This window comes from Phyllopteryx taeniolatus, chromosome 4 (assembly GCF_024500385.1).
Source record: "Phyllopteryx taeniolatus isolate TA_2022b chromosome 4, UOR_Ptae_1.2, whole genome shotgun sequence".
NCBI classification, from domain to species: Eukaryota; Metazoa; Chordata; class Actinopteri; order Syngnathiformes; family Syngnathidae; genus Phyllopteryx; species Phyllopteryx taeniolatus.
The window spans coordinates 8927643-8949074 of record NC_084505.1 but is presented as its reverse complement, the minus strand read 5'-3'; the positions used below and the strand labels follow the sequence as shown (position 1 = coordinate 8949074).

The window sequence follows — 21432 nt, the reverse complement described above, 5'->3', positions numbered from 1 at the left end:
CCTGGACAAAAATTATGGTACTCCGAGAAAAGATTGAAAATAATTTGACCATGGGGACAAACAAGGTGTGTCCTCTAATTAGCATCACAGGTGTCTTCAAACTTGTAATCACTCAGTGAGTCTATTTAAAGGGTGATAAGTAATCACTGTGCTGTTTGGTGACATGGTGTGTACCACACTAAATATGGACCAGATGAAGCGAAAGAGACAATTGTCTCAGGAGGTTAGAAAGAAAATGAAAGATAAGCACATTAAAGGTATAGGGTATTAGACCATCTCCAAGCAGCTTGATGTTCCCGTGACTGCAGTTGCACATATTATTCAGATATTTAACAGGACTGGATGGAAATTGCAAGAGGAAAATTGATGACAGATTGAAGAGACTGATAATGCAAATGGTAACAGAAGAGCCCAGAACAACCAACAAGAACTTGAGAACTAGAAGGTCAAGGTAAATGGATTGCACCATCTGTTGTTGTTTGAGTCATCATGGTAGACGACCAAGGCGCACAAATAAATCATAAATAATAAAAAAGCGAGACTGGAATTTTTCAAACTACACGTTGACAAGCCACAAAGCTTGTGGGAGAATGTCCTGTGGACAGACCAGACAAAACTGGAAGTTTTTGGCAGGGCACATCTGCTCTATGTTCACAGATCCAAAAATGAAGCATGCCAAGAATAGAATACTGTCCCTACTTTGAAACATGGAGGAGGCCCTGTTATGTTCTGGGGCTGCTTTGTTAAATCTGTCTTGAATCTGTGCAGGATACAATAAAATTTCAAAGACTATCAAGGTATTGTAGAGAGAAATGTGCTTCCCAGTGTCAGAAAGCTTAGTCTCAGTCGCAGGTCATGGGTCTTGCAACAGGAAAATGACGATGATCCGTGATCTAAATCCTATTGAACATCTGTGGAAGGAGCTGAAACATGCCATCTGCAGAAAGAACCTTTCAAACCTGAGACAACTGGTTGCAGTTTGCTGATGAAGAGTGGCCCAAAATACCTGCTAAGAGTTGCAGAAGTCTCATTGAAAGTTATCAAAAATTGTTTGATTGCAGTGATTGCCTCAAAAGGTTGTGCAACAAAATATTTTTTCATTTTTGTCCGGGCCTGTTTCATATGGTCTTTTACTTTTTTTTTTTAATAATAAATCTGTTAAACCATAATTAAAAAGCAACGTCTGATTTTCACTGGTTAATTTCCATAAAACATTAATTTATTAATACTTTTGTCAGATACAAGTTATTTCTGTGACCATTGTGGGTTTTTCTTTCATAGCCGAGGGGCTATAAATTGTATTGCATTTTGAGCTGCATTTCAACATTCATCTTGGCAACTGTGGAAGTTGCACTTTAGTAAAACTCAGGAAAAGAGCAGAAATGCACAATGATGTGGAGGCGCCTTGTGTTGTTTCTCAACCCTGAGTCAGAGTGTAAAACATGCCAAAAATACACTGTGGGTGAAATTTTGGATGTCTTCAAAGCAGCTATGTGTGATGCCTTTTATTTCTTAGTTTTTCTTATCCTTGTTACAGCGGCTGAAATATTTAACGTCACCATTTTTCTCATTATACAGCGGCTGAAATAAGTATTTAACACCTCACCATGTTTCTCACTCAATATACTTCCAAAGGTGCTATTGACCTGAAAATTCCACCAGATGTTGGGAACAACCCAAGTAATCCATCCACACAAAGAAAGTACAACAAATAAGATCGGAAATTAAGTTGTGTGTAAAAATATGAAAAAGGTATTGCACACATGAAGAAAGGGAGGTGCAAAAAGGCATGGAAAGCCAAGACAACACCTAAAATCTATCAATAATCAAACAGGAATCCAGCCCTTTGTCAGTGCAAATGAATATCAGCTGGTTCAGTCCTAATTGATGGCCTACAAAAAGGTCTCATTGCCAAGGTGTGAGTCAAGACACATCTCATGATGGGTAAGAGCAAAGAGCTGTCTCAAGACCCTCGCAAAGTAATTGTTGCAAAACATAACGATGGTATTGGTTACAGGCGCATATCTAAGCTTCTGAACGTTCCAGTGAGCACAATTGGCGTCATAATACGTAAGTGGAAAGCCAATCATACCACCATAAATTTGCCTCAATCAGGTGCTCCTCGCAAGATTTCTGACAGAGAAGTGCAAAGAATAATCAGAAGAGTTGTGCAATCGCTCAATGTGCGTGGGTGGGTCGGCACTCTGCGCAATGGTCCGGTGCAGTCTGGTGAGGCCGGGGCAGAGTGGGGCCAGGCCCTTCTGGAACTTGTAATGGAAAGGCGCCTTTTATATATTGTGCTTGGACCAAGTGGGGCTGGCCATTAGCTAATGAAGCCTTCATTTGTACTATGTATGCACTTTGTCCTGTGCGGATTTGCAACAGCTGTGAATGAATGAACACAGCACAGGCCGCATCATGAAGGTGTTAGGATGAAGCATTTGTTGGAAAGGCTACTTTTCTGCTCACATGATTAGAAATTGATAATGCCAATGAGATCCCTCAGCTTTGCTTTGACATATGACTCTTTGGAATCTATGACCTCATTTAGTAGGTGGCTTTGTTCTCTCCCACATCCGACAAAGAATCAAACCATCCATTTATGTCATGCACCAAACACTATCCATCCATCCATTTTCTGAGTCGCTTCTCCTCACTAGGGTCACGGGCGTGCTGGAGCCAATCCCAGCTATCATCGGGCAGGAAGCGGGGTACACCCTGAACCGGTTGCCAGCCAATCCCAGGGCACATACAAACAAACAACCATTCGCAGTCACATTCACACCTCCGGGCAATTTTGAGTCGTCAATTAACCCACCATGCATGTTTTTGGGATGTGGGAAGAAACCGGAGTGCCCACGCAGGCACGGGAAGAACATGCACACAAACACCACACAGGCGGGGCCGGGGATTGACACAGTAAATGTATATTATAATTTTATTTAATGATTGTAAATATTGGGGCGGCACACTGGAAGACCGGTTAGCACATCTGCCTCACAGTTCTGAGGACCTGGATTCAAATGCGGCCGCCCCTGTGTAGAGTTCGCATGCTCTCCTCGTGGCTGCGTGGATTTTCTCCGGGTAATCTGGTTTCCTCCCACCTTCCAAAAACACGCACGGTAGGTTAAGTGAAGACTCTAAATTGTCCGTAGATGTGAATGTGAGTGTGAATCTTTTTTTGTCTATATGTGCCCTGCGACTGGCTGGCAACCAGTTTGGGGTGGGCCCCGTCTCCTGCCCAGTGGTAGCGGGATTTGGATTTGAACCCGGGTCATCAGAACAGTAAGGCTGATGTGCTAACCAGTCGTTCACCGTGTCGACTGTTAGCGTTCTCATAAATAAAATTTTAAAAAGGTCCTATCAAAATTAATTTAACCAATTTCTTCGTCCTTATGTCAGTTTGGGCAATTTAGAAAGTTAGAAAACCCCAAATTTTATTACAACGATCCCTACTTTTTGTCAACTCTATTGTGCAAACCCTGCTGCAACACACTCCCAAACACGCTCTGTTCACCCCAAAGTGTGTACATTTTCTAGTTAAAACGTTATCTATCCTTTGAGAGGAGAGGATATGGACTGTGGTCTGCGTTAGACTCGCCACCACTAGAGCACTCTGTCCATTAGTAAAGCTATTTCATTATCTAAGTGGGTGGGTGGGTATGTACCCCCATCTGCTCTTCTCAATGGAACTGAATTAAGATTTTAGATCAAGCTTGAAATGTTTATACATTTGAAGTGGAAGAAATTGAAACATAACCACAATGGTCATTAAAAATTAAAATGGGTGGTGGGCGTGCACAGTCAGTGAAATAATGTTGGTCAGTCTCGAGGAAATGTAGTCTATTGACTAACCTGGTGTCAAGTTTCCCTGATGCTTCCATTACTGACACACACACACACACCACGAGTGCCGCATTGATTTTCTGGACCACGACTCAACAACAATGTCAAAGCTGTCTAAACCATAATGACATAATGGATGAGCTTGGGATACTTTAGGATGACTTTTGTAGTTACTCTGATTACTGCAGATGTAATCAGTGTCTTGCTACGAGATATTTTGAGCACAATGAAATAGACAAGGCGATACGGTGGAACCTGTTTGCACATCTGCCTCACAGTCCTGAGGACCTGGGTTCAAATCTGGCCTCGCCTGTGTGGAGTTTGCATGTTCTCCCTGTGCCTGTGTGGGTGTTGGATTTATCTTACCCAACATTATAAAAAATAGACACAAAAGGAATGAAGACGCTGCTTTCTTTTTCTCATGAGGAGGGCGTATGGGAGATTGTTCAGATCACAGCCTCTCAACACGCTCTAAACAATCTCTCCTGTCGCTCCTGCATTTATTTGAAAATAGGGAGGTTTCTAAGTTTACAAGACATAAGATACTAAGCTACAAGACACAACACACTAAGGATAGGGTTTCAAGGTGAAAACATGGGACCAACACCACCTGCCACGTCCCGGCCACGTCCTTCTCGCTGATGATTCCTGCTGAGTCATCTTCTCCCTTTCTCAAAATCGTCCATAATACTAATGCAAGCTAAGCAAATAAATGATAACTTCTACAATATATTTAACATTTCCCTCCTGTTTATCATGTATTTGCACAAATTCTCATATCATTTTACAGTCACTTCATTTCGATTTTTTTTAAACTGTAGAATCATTTTTATGAAACAAATACATTTACACTCAGAGTAAACTTGTCATACATGAATGTTGTAGTTTAAACATCGTAATCACCTGGATCAGGAAACAAATCAGGTAAAACAACATCATCATCATCATCATCATCATCATTATTATCAACCTCCAATAAAGGATACATATGCTCCATACGGTTCCATGTGGGTAATTGCTGTGGTGATTATTCTACTGATTAAAGCCCGAATGCATGGGGTAAAATAACATCCACACAATGTCAGAATGGCTGCAAAAACAGCAATTGATATCAATATTGGTGAAATTAGGGTTTTGTATTTACCAAAAACGTCCATCCAGCTGTCCCACAAGGAGTGTTGATTGAGGGTCCGTAGACCATCGATGGCTCTGGTCAAGCTGCCATCTGAAGCAGTATTGTTTGTTCTCCAAACATACCGCAAACATACATACTTGCGAGGAGCATGTCGACAGCTATGCGGTCTTGGAACGTCCTTGAGCTAGTCATGCACAGCTTCCAACCCACTCTGAGTCCAATTTCCTAATCTCTGTACATTGAAGTGGATATAGTTTATCCCATCAACATTTTTATTAATCGTACACCAACAGCATATGAAGTATTCAAATCCTCCTGCAACTTGGTCAGCTAATTTGTATTGATTAGGAACCCCACGAGGAACACCTATGGCGTCGATGTATGTTTTATGTTGGATAATTTTGCCTCTGCCAGGATAAATCTCTTTTTTGTCTATGTTCTAGATTGGACAAAAACATCGGTGCCCTTTCCATTAAATCTTGAACAGGCATAGGGTATACTGACACATGCAATATCAAAGTGATAATAGCGCACAATCCAGCTATATCTTTAGGTAATCTATCAAACAGTCTATCAGAATCATCTTTATTTGCCAAGTATGTCCAAAACACACAAGGAATTTGTCTCCGGTAGTTGGAGCCGCTCTAGTACAACAGACAGTCAATTTACAGAACACTTTGGAGACATAAAGACATTGACAAAAAACAATTGTGCAAAAAGATGCAGAGTCCTCCAGCACTTAGAGCAGTTCGAATGACTAATATCGCAATAGTCCGGTGCAATGACCATTGTGCAAAGGGCGCTGAGACTTCAAGGAGTGTATGCAGTTTAAAGTGACGAGTAGTGCGATAATCTGGGACAATGGTTGTGCAAATGTTACAGATACTCCTCAATCAGTGTGCAAATGGAGCAGATGCTACTCTGGCATGAGTGGCCAGTATATGCAAATAGTGCAGCATGGCGAGACAACTACAGCGAGTGCACGAGTAATACATAATTGGCCCCACAGAAATGTGACAACGAACTCAAGTCAAAAAATTGCCAGCTTGTTGTAATGGAATTATAGGTTAGCGGTTTAAGAAGTTGATTGCAAGAGGGAAGAAGCTGTTGGAATGTCTACTAGTTCTAGTTTGCATTGATTGGTAGCGCCTACCTGAGGGAAGGAGCTGGAAGAGCTAGTGACCGGGGTGGGGAGGGTCCGAGAGGATTTTGCACGCCCTTGTCTTAGTTCTGACAGCGTGCAAGTCCTCAAGGGTATCATCTCTGCACCACCACCAGATGTCGCTCCGTGATACTGGCACAAAATTTGGTCCGACCTTTAAGGTTACTTTACACTGTGTGTCGTTCAGTGGTCCTAATTTTTTTCCTTTACTAATCATGTTTATACAAGTGAAATTATTTGGTGCTACTAAAGTAGAAAACATCGGTTTGTGTTTATCTCCTTTTGTTACGGGATATAGAGGATGCCATGATTTACACCTCTCAGTTGGTACAGTAGCGTTCATTAATGCAATAATACAATCTTGTGATAATTGTGCCGGAACTATGCGCAACAAAGACCTGGGACCCATGCAAACCACACAATCTTTTCTCGTTACATTTGCTGCTTGTTCCACCAATAGTAACCAATTGTTATTTTGTCCTGAAACTCCTGTGACAACAAGGAACCAATCATCAGTAGTTATGTTGTTAACCATTAAAATTTGTCCACGTTTCTTTGAAGTTTTCAATGGCATTTCTGGTTTAACACGGTTCCTATAACACAATGCTACTTGGAAGTGGGGATCTTTACCGCCAGAATAGGCCCACAAGCTCACCATCAAACACACTGGGTGCCCATTCTCTTGAGCATCATTGGTGAGAGCCGCATATGGAATTATGATTAAAGAAGCTTAATTTTGGGGGGCACAAAATATTAAACCGTTTTGCCGCGTTTGGAGGCCATGCCCACAGTTCTGATCATCAGCTGTACTCCTTTTGATACGAGTTAATGATTCAAAATTTGTTATTATTGGGTTCGTCATATTGGTCCAGTTGGTAGGTGATTTTCTATCTAAAAAATTGGTTGTATCATTTAGGGTGGGACATCCCATGTTCCACAAAAACAAAACCAACACCATAGTAGCCAAAGTTGCTACGTAACAACTTATCGAATCTTATAACCAACGTGGGTGTGCCTTTCTGCTGAGTTCTCACTAAAAGGGTTGGTGTCTTTTTTCTTCACTGACCAGCAAGCGTTTTCAGAATCTACACATCTGCTCCCGCTCCGTTATCAGACTTTTGCTCACCTTCCCTATTTGAGTACTCAGCTGAAATGACTCTTTTACAGTGTGTTACATGAACCCACGTGTTTCTTTCTGCTATTTTTTTTTTAGGGCTGTAAAGTGTCAATCTATCTGTGCCACCATCCCTCCGGTTGAGACGTGACACAGCATGGCTCAATATAGCAGCCCATTTGAATAGGTTTTTTTTTTTTTTTTTTTTTTTTTTTTTTTCTGTGCTTATGTACATTTCATTTTGTAGTTTTGCACTTTGTTTTTCCCAATAATTGCGTTCTTGTTGTGGAATACTCATTGGCTATCAGTATAGATTGTACCATCTTTATTTATCATTAGTTTCCATGCCTCGGTTAATGCTACTAATTCAGCAGCTTGTTCAGTCAATTCCTGACAATCATGCTGCGTGCCTTCATCAAGTAAGGGTATTAGTGTGGCTGGATTTAAGGTTGTGCATCGCTCAACAGTCAAATGTGGTTGTGACAGCAAGATGGCCATGCAAGATAAATGTCTTGCAGGTGATAAAAACGCCATATTCGTTTGCAATAGGAGAGCAGACACTGCATGTGGGACCTTAAGAGTTAATGGATGAAATAACACAATTGTGGAACTGCTCTCTTCTCCCGTCAAGGCTGCCACAACTGCTCTGACACAATGTGGTAATGCACACGTCGCTCCTGCATTTATTTGAAAATAGGGAGGTTTCTAAGTTTACAAGACATAAGATACTAAGCTACAAGACAGAACACACTAAGGATAGGGTTTCAAGGTGAAAACATGGGACCAACACCTGCCACGTCCCGGCCACGTCCTTCTCTCTGATGATTCCTGCTGAGTCATCTTCTCCCTTTCTCAAAATCGTCCATAATACTAATGCAAGCTAAGCAAATAAATGATAACTTCTACAATATATTTAACAGTGGGTTTCCGACCACATCCCAAAAACATGCACAGTATGTTAATTGCAAACTCTAAAATTCCCGCAGGTATGAATATGAGTGTGAATAGTTGTTTATTTATGTGCCCTTCGATTGGCTGGCGACCAGTTCAGAGTGTATGTACCCCACCTCTCGCCCAAAGTCAGTTGAGATAGCCGGCAGCTCATCTGAGACCCTAGTGAAGATAAGCGGTATGGAAAATGGATGGATGGAGGAAATAGACAAACTGCTTGTTCTCCTCTTGACTGTGACTTTCGTAAGGACAGAAGACTGCAAGTAGCGTCAAGTGTAACCAATGTAACCAATAGCCATATTTTCCTACCCTTGTGCAGACTATCCATCCATCCATCCATTTTCTGAGCCGCTTCTCCTCACTAGGGTCGCGGGCGTGCTGGAGCCTATCCCAGCTGTCATCGGGCAGGAGACGGGGTACACCCTGAACTGGTTGCCAGCCAATCGCAGGGCACATACAAACAAACGACCATTCGCAGTCACATTCACACCTACGGGCAATTTAGAGTCTTCAACCTACCACGCAGGTTTTGACATGGGAGGAAACCGGAGTACCTGGAGAAAACCCACGCAGGCACGGGGAGAACATGCAAACTCCACACTGGTGAGGCCAGATTTGAACCCGGGTCCTCAGAACTGTGAGGCAGATGTGCTAACCAGTCGCCCACCGTGCCGTCAACACTGAGAATCGAAGTACAAATATTTACATGTAGTAATAAAACTGGGGAAAACGTGGTGTGGTTCTGGTGATCGCAGGGCACATACAAACAAACAACCATTCGCACTCACATTCACACCTACGGGCAATTTAGAGTCTCCAATTAATGCATGTTTTTGGGATGTGGGAGGAAACCGGAGTGCCCGGAGAAAACCCACGCAGGCACAGGGAGAACATGCAAACTCCACACAGGCAGGACCGGGGATTGAACCCGGGTCCTCAGAACTGTGAGGCTGACGCTCTAACCAGTCGGACACCGTGCCGCCCTTTGTGTAGACTAATTATAGTATTAATCATTTAATGTACAATGTTTTCACACCGAGAGCAGGATTCCCATCTGTGTGTCTTCTATCAACATATTTTCAAATTAAATAATTAATTGAATTCCATGATTGAAACAGAAACCAAGCATAAACACTCATACATCTGACTAAATTGCAGCTTAATCCATTATAATACTGTGTCTTGTCTGGCTGTTGATCATTCGTGTGGGATGTTATTATTCTGTTAGTGAAAAGATTTTTCAAGACCCCCTTAGAGGCTTCCTAAAAAAAGTTGGCAGTGTTTTTTGTTTTTTTTCTTTCCAATTACTGCTGTTGTGTATGTCTGCATAGAATGGAATAGTTTCCTTTGGGTTTCTAGATGTGTGTGTGTGAGTTAGAGAGAGAGAGAGAGACGTCGCAAACGATACTAATGGAAATTAAATCATATTTAGCTTTCAGTGCTTTGCTCTTCTATCAACTTTTGAGGTCCTTGGTGACTTGTCTATTTCAAATCGGTTTCTTACGCGTCAGCATAATTCTTTTTTTTTTTTTTTTTTTTTTAATATACAATTCAATGACCACTTATGTGTGAAAATGTTAGCTGGTATTTTATGGCCCTCAGGAGTTTTTAGACTAAATAATCACTTAATATTCATTTATTTGACCAAGACTGGACCAAATGAGTGACTACAATGTTTTTCTCTTCTCCAGAACATTATCAGGATGCCATCGCAAGAGGGAGAAGAGCCGCCTCCGAATGGGAACCAGTCTGATAGCCGTCTAAAGAGCAAGAAGCCACCCAGTCTGGTCATAGCAATACCTACACCGAAAGAGATGATGTCCCATGACCCCACTAAACAGGTTGGTTCTTTTTGAAGGGTTTCCATGAAGTTTACATTTAATGTTACATTATACAGTATACAGTGCTGTGAAAAAGTATTGGCGCCATTCTCAAATGTTTATATTTTTGCGTAGTTTCCCCACTTTAAGATCATCAAACAAATACTGTATAACCCAAGTGAACTTAAAATGCTGTTTTTAAATGGTGATTTCATTTCTTAAGGGGAAGAAAAAAACTATTCAGTTACCTGGCCCTGTGTGAAAAACTAACGCACCCCTAAACCTACATTGTAAAAAAATATTTTGGAGAGTGGTAAATATAGTCCATAAAAATCATCTAAAATTTACATTATTATTTTAGATAGGTAAAATACCCTAATAATTAGGGTAAATGTTACCTACACCATCTATTTGACAACAATTAAAAGAGTTACCAAGAAAAATTTAGTAAAATCCACCTAAAAGCCATTGATAATCCAATATGCATCACTTGACGCATGCATGCTCCACTAATTGGCTCAAGTGTCATCGGCTCGTCAGCACAAAATGGCGGCGCTCATCGGTGACAACTGATCACGCTGACTGGTTGTTAGCTAGCGAATCAGCACAAAAGCAAACAGAACAACAAAGAGAAATGCACTATTTGGTAAAACAACCTTAGCTAAACGTTGATCATTATTTAGATTTGTTCCTGCTTAAAAACATGCAGGGTAGGTTCATTGAAGACTCTAAATTGCCCGTAGGTGTGAATGTGAGGGCGAATGGTTGTTTGTTTATATGTTGCCCTGCGATTGGCAGGCGACCAGTTCAGGGTGTACCCCGCCTCTCGCCTGAAGATAGCTGGGAAAGGCTGCAGCACGCCCACGACCCTAGTGAGGGTAAGCGGAAGGGAAGATGAATGAATGAATTAGGCTTTACACGATCTGGATTTTTGGGGCCGATCAGCGAGTTTAACAAACCGATCACCGATCCGATCACAAGATGGAGGAATGTGTCTATTTAAATGACCTGTTCATTTACTGTATATACTTGTGTACTTAATTGCTCCAACAATTATATTGACAATAAATAATGTATCTTTATTCCTCTATTTATGCCAGTGAGGCATACTGACAGACAGAACAAATGAATGGTCTTCTATTAGATGGCAGGAAGTAAATACAGTAATTAATGTTTCCACTTTTTGTGACATTTTTGTTTGTTGGTGTTCCGTGAGATATTTCAATTGTAAAATATGTGCCTTGCCTCCTTAAAGGTTGGACATCACTGCTCTCGTCAGATCATGCATTCTAATCAGTCAGGTCAAACCAACATTACATGACAGAAATAATGGGTGCTAACTTACTGTAATTTAATTACTTTATTTTTAATTAAAGTACTTCACCCACACCAAAACTTTAGAGCATGATTCGACAGAACGGCGGCATGTTTACGTACAACCGTTCGTGCTACCGCTAGCTTGCTCGGCTACATAACATTTTATTGCCTGCTTGTGAGCCGTATCGTATTCAAAGTACGGGAACATACCTCAAGCAAGCCTTAAACGAACGTCCTCTCCTCTCCAGAGCACCGGTGACCACCAACACACGTTTTTCCCCATTTTGTCATTATAACACCGTAGGCTCGCTCCACTCTTGTTGTCGTCGCCACGGTAACGAGTGTATCTGGTCGCATTTGAGTTGACAAGATAAAGCCCAATGATCGTAAAAAAACGGAATGATTTTATTGCAGAAGAAGAAAAAGAATCACCTTTTATTGCCATGAACATACATGCATTCACACGAAATTTGTTCTCTGCATTTAACCCATCACAGTGAACACATACACATGTTAGTGGAACACACTGGAGCAGGGGGCAGCTGAAGCGCCCAGGGAGCATTTCGGGGTATCAGTGTCTTGCTCAAGGACACCACAGCCGTGAGTCCGGGGGATGTAGGCAGATGGTCCAGTCGGGGTCTTGAACCTAGGTCCCCCACGGTGGCAGGCGATGATCGTAACCAAAATAGGCAGACCTGCATCAGTGAAATAAATATAATAAGAGAGAACATGGATGTTGAGGGGCGGCACGTTGGAAGACTGGTCTGAGCGTCTGCCTCACAGTTCTGAGGACCGGGGTTCAATCCTCGGCCCCGTCTGTGTGGAGTTTGCATGTTCTCCCCGTGCCTGCGTGGGTTTTCTCCGGGCACTCCGGTTTCCACCCACATCCCCAAAACATGCATGGTAGGTTAATTGAAGTCTCTCAATTGCCCCTAGGTGTGAATGTGAGTGCGAATGGTTGTTTGTTTATGTGTGCCCTGCGATTGGCTGGCAACCAGTTCAGGGTGTACCCCGCCTTCTGCCCGACGATAGCTGGGATAGGCTCCAGCACTTCCGCGACCCTTGTGATGATAAGCGGATCAGAGGATGGATGGATGGATGTTGAGGAACACAAAGTATACTAGCCCCCACCTCAACTCAGGTGCTCTGTTTGAAATGTAATCAGAAATGTGTGGTAAACTTTATCCAAGTTTTGTAAGTATTTTATTGCTATTGAATTGAGGTATTCAAAATATGTGGTTTAAATTTACCCAATTAAAGTGAGTGCAAATTCATTCATTCATTCATTTACCGTTCCGCTCATCCTCACTAGGGTCGCGGGCGTGCTGGAGCCCACCCCAGCAACCCTTGGGCGAGAGGCGGGGCACACCCTGAACTGGTCGCCAGCCAATCGCAGGAAATATAGAAACAAACAACCATTCACACTCACATTCACACCTATGGGCAATTTAGAGTACAGGAAGTCCTCGAGTTACGACGTACTTGACCTACGATGTTTCGACTTTACGAGGCCCGTGCCTCGTCCGCCATTTTGTCCCCAGCACCAGATCTCTGTACTTCTTTACATCATCCTTACTCACCTCTGCAAAACTATTTTAATTTGTGTTGTAACTGACCTCTTAGCACTGTGTCTGAACTTGATGCAGACATTCTCTGGGAGTATAGTGGTCTATATGACAAGCAGCAGAAGAAAATCTCTCTGTACCAATAATGCAGGACTGATATCATTCTAGTTAGAATAAAAACAAGAAACTCGACGAGAGAGTATTTTTGAAACAGTATTGGACATTCAAGTATGTTAATCTCTCTGTTTGCCAGAGCAGAGGGGCATGTTGGACAGCTGTCCTTTTAGTTTGTAGGCAGGAGGCCAAACATTTCCCCCCTGCAGACCTCTTGTTCTCAATGCAAATATGGCATTTCAGTACCACTGAGTTAAAGGTTAACTGTTTAATGGCACATGTTGCTACATTTAAACTGTTCCTGAAGAGCTGTTACTGTAGAAACCATGCGTACTCTCGTGTGCTTTAATTCCCTTAAAAAAGAACAGAAACATTTTATTTGGAAAGTCTGTGCTCCATAGTGTACTTAAGGTTGTAAGCCAGTCCAATAAGAACTTTTGTTAAATCTAAAAAATTTATATTGTACTCGCCCCAATTTAAATGGTTTAAAAAATATATTTTGCAGACAATAATAAAAACGTCCTCCAGGCATGCACACATGACACAAAACAAATTGAAGTAGCTTGATATATATTTTTTTATTAATCCACTGACACAACCACAGCCCAAGCTTGCTGAACATTTTAGAATGTTTGCTTGCATGGGTACATTTCACTGTTAAAAAGTATTCTTTTGTAATAGTGGTTACTGTAATGCTTATGCTAAAACCCTGTGCTTTCATTAACAATAGATTATGAACTAAATAAGACTAATCGGCGCCACGGTGGACGACCGGGTAGCACATCACCCTCACAGTTCTGATCACCTGGGTTTAAATCCGGCCTTGCCTGTGTGGAGTTTGGATGTTTTCCCCGTGCCTGTGTGGGTTTTCACCAGGTACTCCAGTTTCTTCCCAAATTACAAAAACATGCCTTGTAGGTTAATTGAAGGCTCTAAATGGTGCGTAGGTATGAATTGTGAGTGTGAATGGTTGTTTGTTTTTGTGTGCTCAGCGATTGCCTGGCGACCAATTCAGGGTGTACCCCGCCTCTCGCCCGAAGTCAGCTGAGATAGGCGGCAGCTCACCCAAGACCCTTGTGAAGATAAGCGGGTCGGAAAATAGATGGACAATAGAAATTCAAATATTTCACTATACAAAAATGTGTAGTTATACAGAGTTCCATTATCTTTCATTTGTTTGATTATGATATTGTATTAACTATTCAAAATTCTTTGAACAGTTAGTTTTATTTTCCTTTGAATTTATTTATTTATTGTCCCCATCAGCTCCCTTTTAACTTACTTCCAGCCCCATTAACTTTACAATCAGGAAGCTCATTACCCTAACCAACTAAATGAGTCAGTCACTTCATGTTATGGTTGTAAAGTATCTTCACTTTACTTTATTGCATTGTATTGTATTCACTGCAGTTGTACTGGACTTGCTCCAGATGTTAATGTTTTGTCTTTTACAAAAAAAATATATAAACATTTTAATCTCAGTGGAGTTGAGTTTTTCTGCCCAAATATTATTGATTTTCAAGGAGCCAGTAGATTTCAAGAAAAATCTCATCATATCGCTTGTGTTAATTAAGAACATACAGTATGTATTAAATTCACATTGCTCGCTCCATTATCGTTTTTTGCAAACTACTCTTTGCAAATGAACCACTTACAAGTAGCAAGTTTTTTTTGTTTGTTTGTTTTTTTCTTCATGGACTCTATGCAAGCAGGCACTTGCGGGGCCGGGGATTGGTTGCCAGATAATCAATCGCAAGGCACATATAAACAAACAAACAGTCGCACTCACATTCACATCTACAGGCAATTTAGAGTCTTCAATTAACCTACCATGCATGTTTTTGGGATGTGGGAGGAAACCAGACTACCCAAAGAAACCCACGCAGGCATGGGGAGAACAATTAAACTCCACACAGGGGAGGCCGGATTTGAACCCGGGTCCTCAGCACTGTGAGGCAGATCTGCTAACCAGTCGTCCACTGTGCCGCCCTAACACAAAACATAGCAATAATTAAAAAATAATAATATTAATAATGACAAGCATCGACTACTGGCAGGGCCAATGGTCCCACGGCTTGAGAGTTTCTTGATCCCTGTGACCTGAGTTTCGTGAGAAGAGCAGCTGGATCAGCTGGCCGGAGCCAAGCAACGCCGAACAGGAAGGCAGAGGGAAACGGAGCTCCACCCGCCTCCTGTTGCCATGGCAAAATTGTCTTTGTTAACTATCACCTTTGTAGTACCGTGTCACTGTTAAATGTGTTAAAATAAAAAGCCGAGTTGAATTGCTGAACATAAAAGAAGTGCTGTGTTCACTGGAAGAGGTATGGCTTCATCTTTAAAAAGGACATATACAAACATTTGATGAAATTTCGACCTTGAAAAGTACCAGCACTGAAGTATTGTCACACATTTAAAGAATGATGTTATTTTCCATGAGATGGCATCCCAGTAGCTTGAAACAAACGGACACCGGAAAGTCATACGCTCTTAACCTTTCCACCAGAAATGCTTAATAATGGTACATTGTAATTCATCCCTTTCCCAAGGAACTTCAAACTTTCTTCTCCCATCTGTTTTACTCAAACAACTGTATAAAATGTTTGCCTTTATTTCTGGTGTCGTCAGCCCCTTCGGCCGTCTTTGAAGAAAAAGACGAGTGGCCAAGCAACCAGTTCTGTGTCAGAGAGTATCAGCGGAACAGGAGATGGAGGCCTGTCAGCCTCAGAGAGAAGGGAAAAGTTTGGAAGACAGACCTCACTCTCACAAAGTATTCGCAAGTAAAGAGCATATTGTTTGTTTCTTCACCGCTGATCCAAAAGCTCTTATTACAAAATCTGACCTCTCTGATGGACTATTTTTAGGTAAAGCTTTGTCTGCCATCTTTTCTCTGTATCTGTAGAAATACAGCCCAGTGGTTCGGGGTTGGAGAAGACTGTGAGACCAAGCAGCAGGTTTGGCAGAGGAAGAGTCTGCGCCACTGCAGCCAACGCTATGGCAAGCTGAAGGCCCAGTACAGAGAGCCTGACACAGCTTTGAGCATGGAGCAGAGCCTGGAATCACCAGCCCCACACAAGATGCCTAAGGTACTCCGTCAATAAGACATGAGAGAGAGCTAGAGTATGGACTTCTAATCAAAATGATGGATTGCCTATGATGTCACCTCCTGGCACGCTGCCAACACACGTGCCTGATGACGTCACCTCTAGCGACACCTGTGCCCAATGACGTCACATCCGGCAGCATTTGAAAACCAAATGACGCCACAACTGTCAGTACATCATGTCCCCGTCATTTATGTCGCATGAAATCATCTTTGGGGTCACCTGTGAACCAAGCCACGGTCTGTAGGAACAAAGGAAAACAACGGGTGTCACTAACGGTCATACTGCAACAAAAAATGTCATTTCTGATCACACCTGTGAAACATGTCCCTTCCGGCCACGCCTCGCTTCTATGACGTGTGACTGCGCCCCACGGGCTTTGCCAAGGTAGCTGCAAAGCATTAACGCCTACACATATTTCCCAGGTCATGCTCAAGGTCACAACTCCAACACGTGACTTGTCCACGTGACATCGAGTGTCTGAGATGATAGGGGGTCATGTCCATATCTTCCCGAGGTCACACAACATCTGCAAAGAATTGGGTACTCAACGTGGCTCGTGCACGTGAGATCGGGTGTCCGAGATGTTTGAAGATCTGAAAAACAAATCTGTATCAAGGAGTATGTAGCAAAGAAAATGTGTTTTGCATGGGCTGTGCGAAATGCTGAGCGGTCCATCAGTCTGAAAAGATTCCATATCAATGAGCCTTTTTCTGCAAAAGACATTCTCAAGATCTTATCATCGACAACAAGTCCAGGCATGTTGTATCATTTGAACATTCATACATCTAAATGAAAATAAATCTCTATCAATGAGTATTTAGGAAAGAATTTATTTATTTATTTCAAAAATTCCTCCAACTCACACCATGGTATTCGTTGTGCAAAATGTTGGGGGTCATAGAGTCTGAAGAAATTCCATATCAGTGAGCATTTTGTTCCATGTAAAAACCCCACCCTGTACCTGATGCCGTACTTGGCAGTTACTTACACTGGGTTGTACCTATATTTCAATAATCAGTTTACGGTGCGTACATGTCTACATTCCTGAAATAAAGTTATCTTGAAGGCATAGTCTGACCAAAAAAAAAAAAAAAAAAACATGAATCATGGAAGGGTTGCATATGTAATTAAAAAAAATAAATAAATCAACTCAGCCTCCATTCAGGAGGATTGTCCCAAAGACATGTCCTGACATGTTATTGACAATGATAAAGATTAAAAATATGACTTCTGAAAATAACAAACAAAAGATCGTATTTACCTCGATCTTGAGAGTATAGTGTTGTGTGTGTGAGCGAGAGAGAGAGAGATTGGGTTTCCGGCAGTTTTAGGGTTTTTATTTGTCTGTGTTTTTTTTAAATTAAATTTAAATACAAAAAGCTTTAAAAACTGATTACAAGATTTCCAACTACAAACATACGTGACGGAATCCGTTTTCACAACAGCGTTTGAATATTCCAAACTGTATTATTGGTGAACAAATCTAAAAAAAAATTGAGCTAAAATTGTTCTAATTCGTATATATGATTGTTACAAGCAATCAAATTGGAAAGATCACAATAAAAAGTCAAGTCAAACAAAATGAATTTTTATTTTACATTCATGGACCTTTTCTACCTATAACAAATAGTGGATATGGAAAAAGCAACAATGAAAACATTTTAACAATTTGCAACCACCATACAAGTTTTTTTTTTAACTGCTAACAAAAGTAAAAAATATTCAACCTTCAATGATGTGTGATGTAGGTGTCAAGAACACTTGCTGAAAGACTTTATACCTTTTACCATTTTTAACTGCCATGCAAGTGTATAAGTAAGTTAAACCACTCTGGTAAAAAAAAAAAAAAAAAAAAAACTACTTAGACTGATGTGGTATGCTTTAGATCAGGATTTGTCTTTAATATACTTCCAAAACACATTTTGTACTCACCATTAGCTTTGATGAGACTTGTGAAAGCATAGGAAGTTGGTACTGTCTGTCCTGCCTGCTCAGTACAAAATGGTTCCGTTGACCTCAATAAAGATGAAGAATGACGCGGCAAAGTAAGTTGTTTCTGAAGAGACTGACCTCCCAGACATGCAGAGAAATCCTGCCACTGCAATTGTCTGTCAAGTGTCATCAAAGCTGAAATGTGTTGTTTTGGAAGTTTATTCAAGTCTATCTAAGTGGCTTGTTTTTTAGTTTTATTTTTTATTATTATTTTTTTAAACAGAGTGGTTTAACTTACTTATACACTTGCATGGCAGTTAAAATGCTAAAAGGTGTGAAGTATGAAGTCTTTCAGCAAGTGTTCTTGACACCTACATCACACATCATTGAAGGTTGAGTAATTTTTATTTAGCAGTTAAAAAAATACACTTGTATAGTTGTTGCAAAATGTTAAAATGTGTTTATTGTTTTTTCCATATCCACTATTTGTTATGGGTAGAAAATGTTCATAAATGTAAAATTCAAATTCATTTTGTTTGACTTTAGGGTCACTATTTACATTTGACTGTGTTTTATTGTGATCTTTCCAATTCTCTTGCTAATAACACACAATCATAAATTCGAATTCCATCCATCCATTTTCTGAGCCGCTTCTCCTCACGAGGGTCACGGGCGTGCTGGTGCCTATCCCAGCTGTCATCGGGCAGGAGGCGGGGTACACCCTGAACTGGTTGCCAGCCAATCGCAGGGCACATACAAACAAACAACCATTCACACTCACATTCACACCTACGGGCAATTTAGAGTCTCCAATTAATGCATGTTTTTGGGATGTGGGAGGAAACCGGAGTGCCCGGAGAAAACCCACGCAGGCACGGGGAGAACATGCAAAGTCCACACAGGCGGGACCGGGGATTCAACCCGGGTCCTCAGAACTGTGAGGCTGACGCTCTAACCAGTCGACCACCGTGCCGCCCGAATTAGAACAATTTTTGTTAATTTTTTTTAGATTTGTTCACCAATAATACAGTTTGGAATGTCGCACAACCAATACAATGGTGTGAGTTGGAGGAATTTTAGAAAAAAAAAATTATCCTTGCTTAATACTCATTGATACAGATTTTTTTTTCAATTAGATGTATGAATGTTCATCAAATGATACAACATGCCTGGACTTGTTTTCGACAATAAGATCTTGAGAATGTAGTTTTTTCCACAAAAAAAGCTCATTGATATGGAATTTTTTAAGACTGATGGACCGCTCAGCATTTTGCACAGCCCAAGCCCTGTGGGAAGTTGGAAGAATTTTAGAAAAAATCATTTTCTTTGCTACATACCCCTTGATACTGATTTTTTTTCATATTTTCAAACATCTCGGACACTCGATGTCACATGCACAAGCCACGTGAGTGCCCAATTCATTGCAGGTGTTGGGTTTGTGACCTAGGGCATGACCTGGGTTAATCCTTTGCACCTACCTTGGCAAAGCCCACGGGGCGCACTCACACGTCATAGAAGTGAGGCGTGGCCGGAAGGGACATGTTTCACAGGTGTGATTTTCCTTTGTTCCTACAGATGGTGGCTTGGTTCACAGGTGACCCCAAAGATGATTTCATGCGACATAAATGCTTGAGACATGATGTAACGACGGTTATGACGTCATTGTGTTTTCAAATACCACCGGATGTGACGTCATTGAGCACAGGTGTCCCTAGAAGTGACATCATTGGGCACGTGTGCTGGCAGCATGCCAGGAGGTGACATCATAGGCAAACATTCATTTTGACTAGAAGTGCAGACTCTATCTCTCTGACATGTAAAATATACTGTACACCAATCAAGATTACAAGTTACCGCGACAAACATGGATCACCTGACTCAGTATCCTCTAGAAAATCACAATCATTACCCATCTCTCATCGCCTCCTCGTTTTTTCTAGATTGTAGACCCCCTGGCACGGGGACGAGCGTTTCGTTACCCAGAGGACATAGACACTCGCTCCCCTAAGGCTCCCTTCACTCCTGGGGTCACCTCGCTCAGCTCCTTTACCAGCCAGCGTTCTGGGTACAGTCACTTCCCCAAACGTAAGAGGGAGTCCGTCGCCCGCATGAGCATCCGTGCTGCAAATAACCTGCTCAGGGTAGGTAGGACTCCAGAAAGTCTGTGTGTGTGTGTGTGTGTTTGTGTGTGTGCATGTATATGTTGCAACTTTATTAGTAGTCACAGAGTAGACTGTTATTTGATGCATTACATACAGTAATCTTTAACGTGCACAAAATGTTGATCAATTAGTATAATTTCATAAATATTATTATATTTTGTATAAGCTCCAAGGATTTCCAACAACCCAGAAAAAATGACATGCAAGGAAATATTTTGCGGAAAAAAGGAAGAAACATTAAAAATGAAACACTTTAGTCAAATCTATCGGGCTGGAGTACAGAGGTAAAATGAGGCAGCCCAAAGTATATAATGCGGTGTAATCTGATCCCGAAACAGTATACAATATAACTGGTTCCTGTGTGGCATCATGGTGGGTGACTAGATAGCACATCTGCCTCACAGTTCTGAGGACCCAGGTTCAAATCCGGCCTCGCCTGTGTGAAGTTTGCATGTTCTCCTTGTGCCTGCGTGGGTTTTCTCCGGGTACTCTGGTTTCCTTCCACATCCCAAAAACATGCATGGTCGGTTAATCGAGCACTCTAAATTGTCCGTAGGTGTGAACGTGAGTGTGAATGGTTGTTTGTTTATATGTGCCCTGTGATTGGCTGGCGACCAGTTCAGGGTGTACCCCGCCTCTCGCCCAGAGTCACCTGGGATCGGCTCCAGCACGCCCGTGACCCTACTGCGGATAAGTGGTACGGAAAATGAATGAATGAATGAATGGTTCCTGTGTCCATTTTTCTAATTCAACAGATGTCAACTATGTCATTATATTCTAGAATATACCATTTTGTAAGAGCAGGTGCTTAGAGAAGATAAAATGTTGATTATGATGAAAATGATGATTAAAATGCTGATCATGTACATGTGGGTGTTTTTTGTTTTTTTTACCAGGGCCGAAGCGGCTTAGCGGGTTCCCTGACAGGTCGCAGCTTTCCCAGGAGGAGCTTTGTCAGACCCAGCTGGCAGGATGATGACACTGTGGACTCGGCAGACATGTCTGAGTCACTCTTTTTTAGCAAGGTCAGCCAGAACATAGATTTAATGCTCAGTCATTATCAGAATTTCAAAAGTGTTAGTTTTTCTTGCATCGACCATCCTTACCTTTCTTCCTCTCTGAGCAATAAAAACATTTTGATCCATGCAGACAGGGCAACCGCCTTCTCTCATCGCAGCTTTTCCTTCATGTATGTTTAGCTAACAACCCC

At 41.6% G+C, this 21432-nt stretch overlaps 1 protein-coding gene across 6 annotated transcripts in view; it reads left to right on the top strand.

Moving 5' to 3' along the window:
• Positions 1-21432, top strand: part of LOC133477513 (inactive rhomboid protein 2-like) — a 53661-nt gene that overhangs the window by 14044 nt on the left and 18185 nt on the right. For all 6 annotated transcript variants that reach the window (XM_061772338.1, XM_061772335.1, XM_061772336.1 and 3 more), the window contains 5 exons: positions 9900-10049; positions 15650-15801; positions 15924-16107; positions 20001-20201; positions 21119-21247. In XM_061772338.1, the coding sequence (XP_061628322.1) occupies positions 9912-10049; positions 15650-15801; positions 15924-16107; positions 20001-20201; positions 21119-21247 (804 nt within the window). In that variant the 5' untranslated portion in view covers positions 9900-9911. The remainder of the gene's footprint in view (positions 1-9899; positions 10050-15649; positions 15802-15923; positions 16108-20000; positions 20202-21118; positions 21248-21432) is intronic.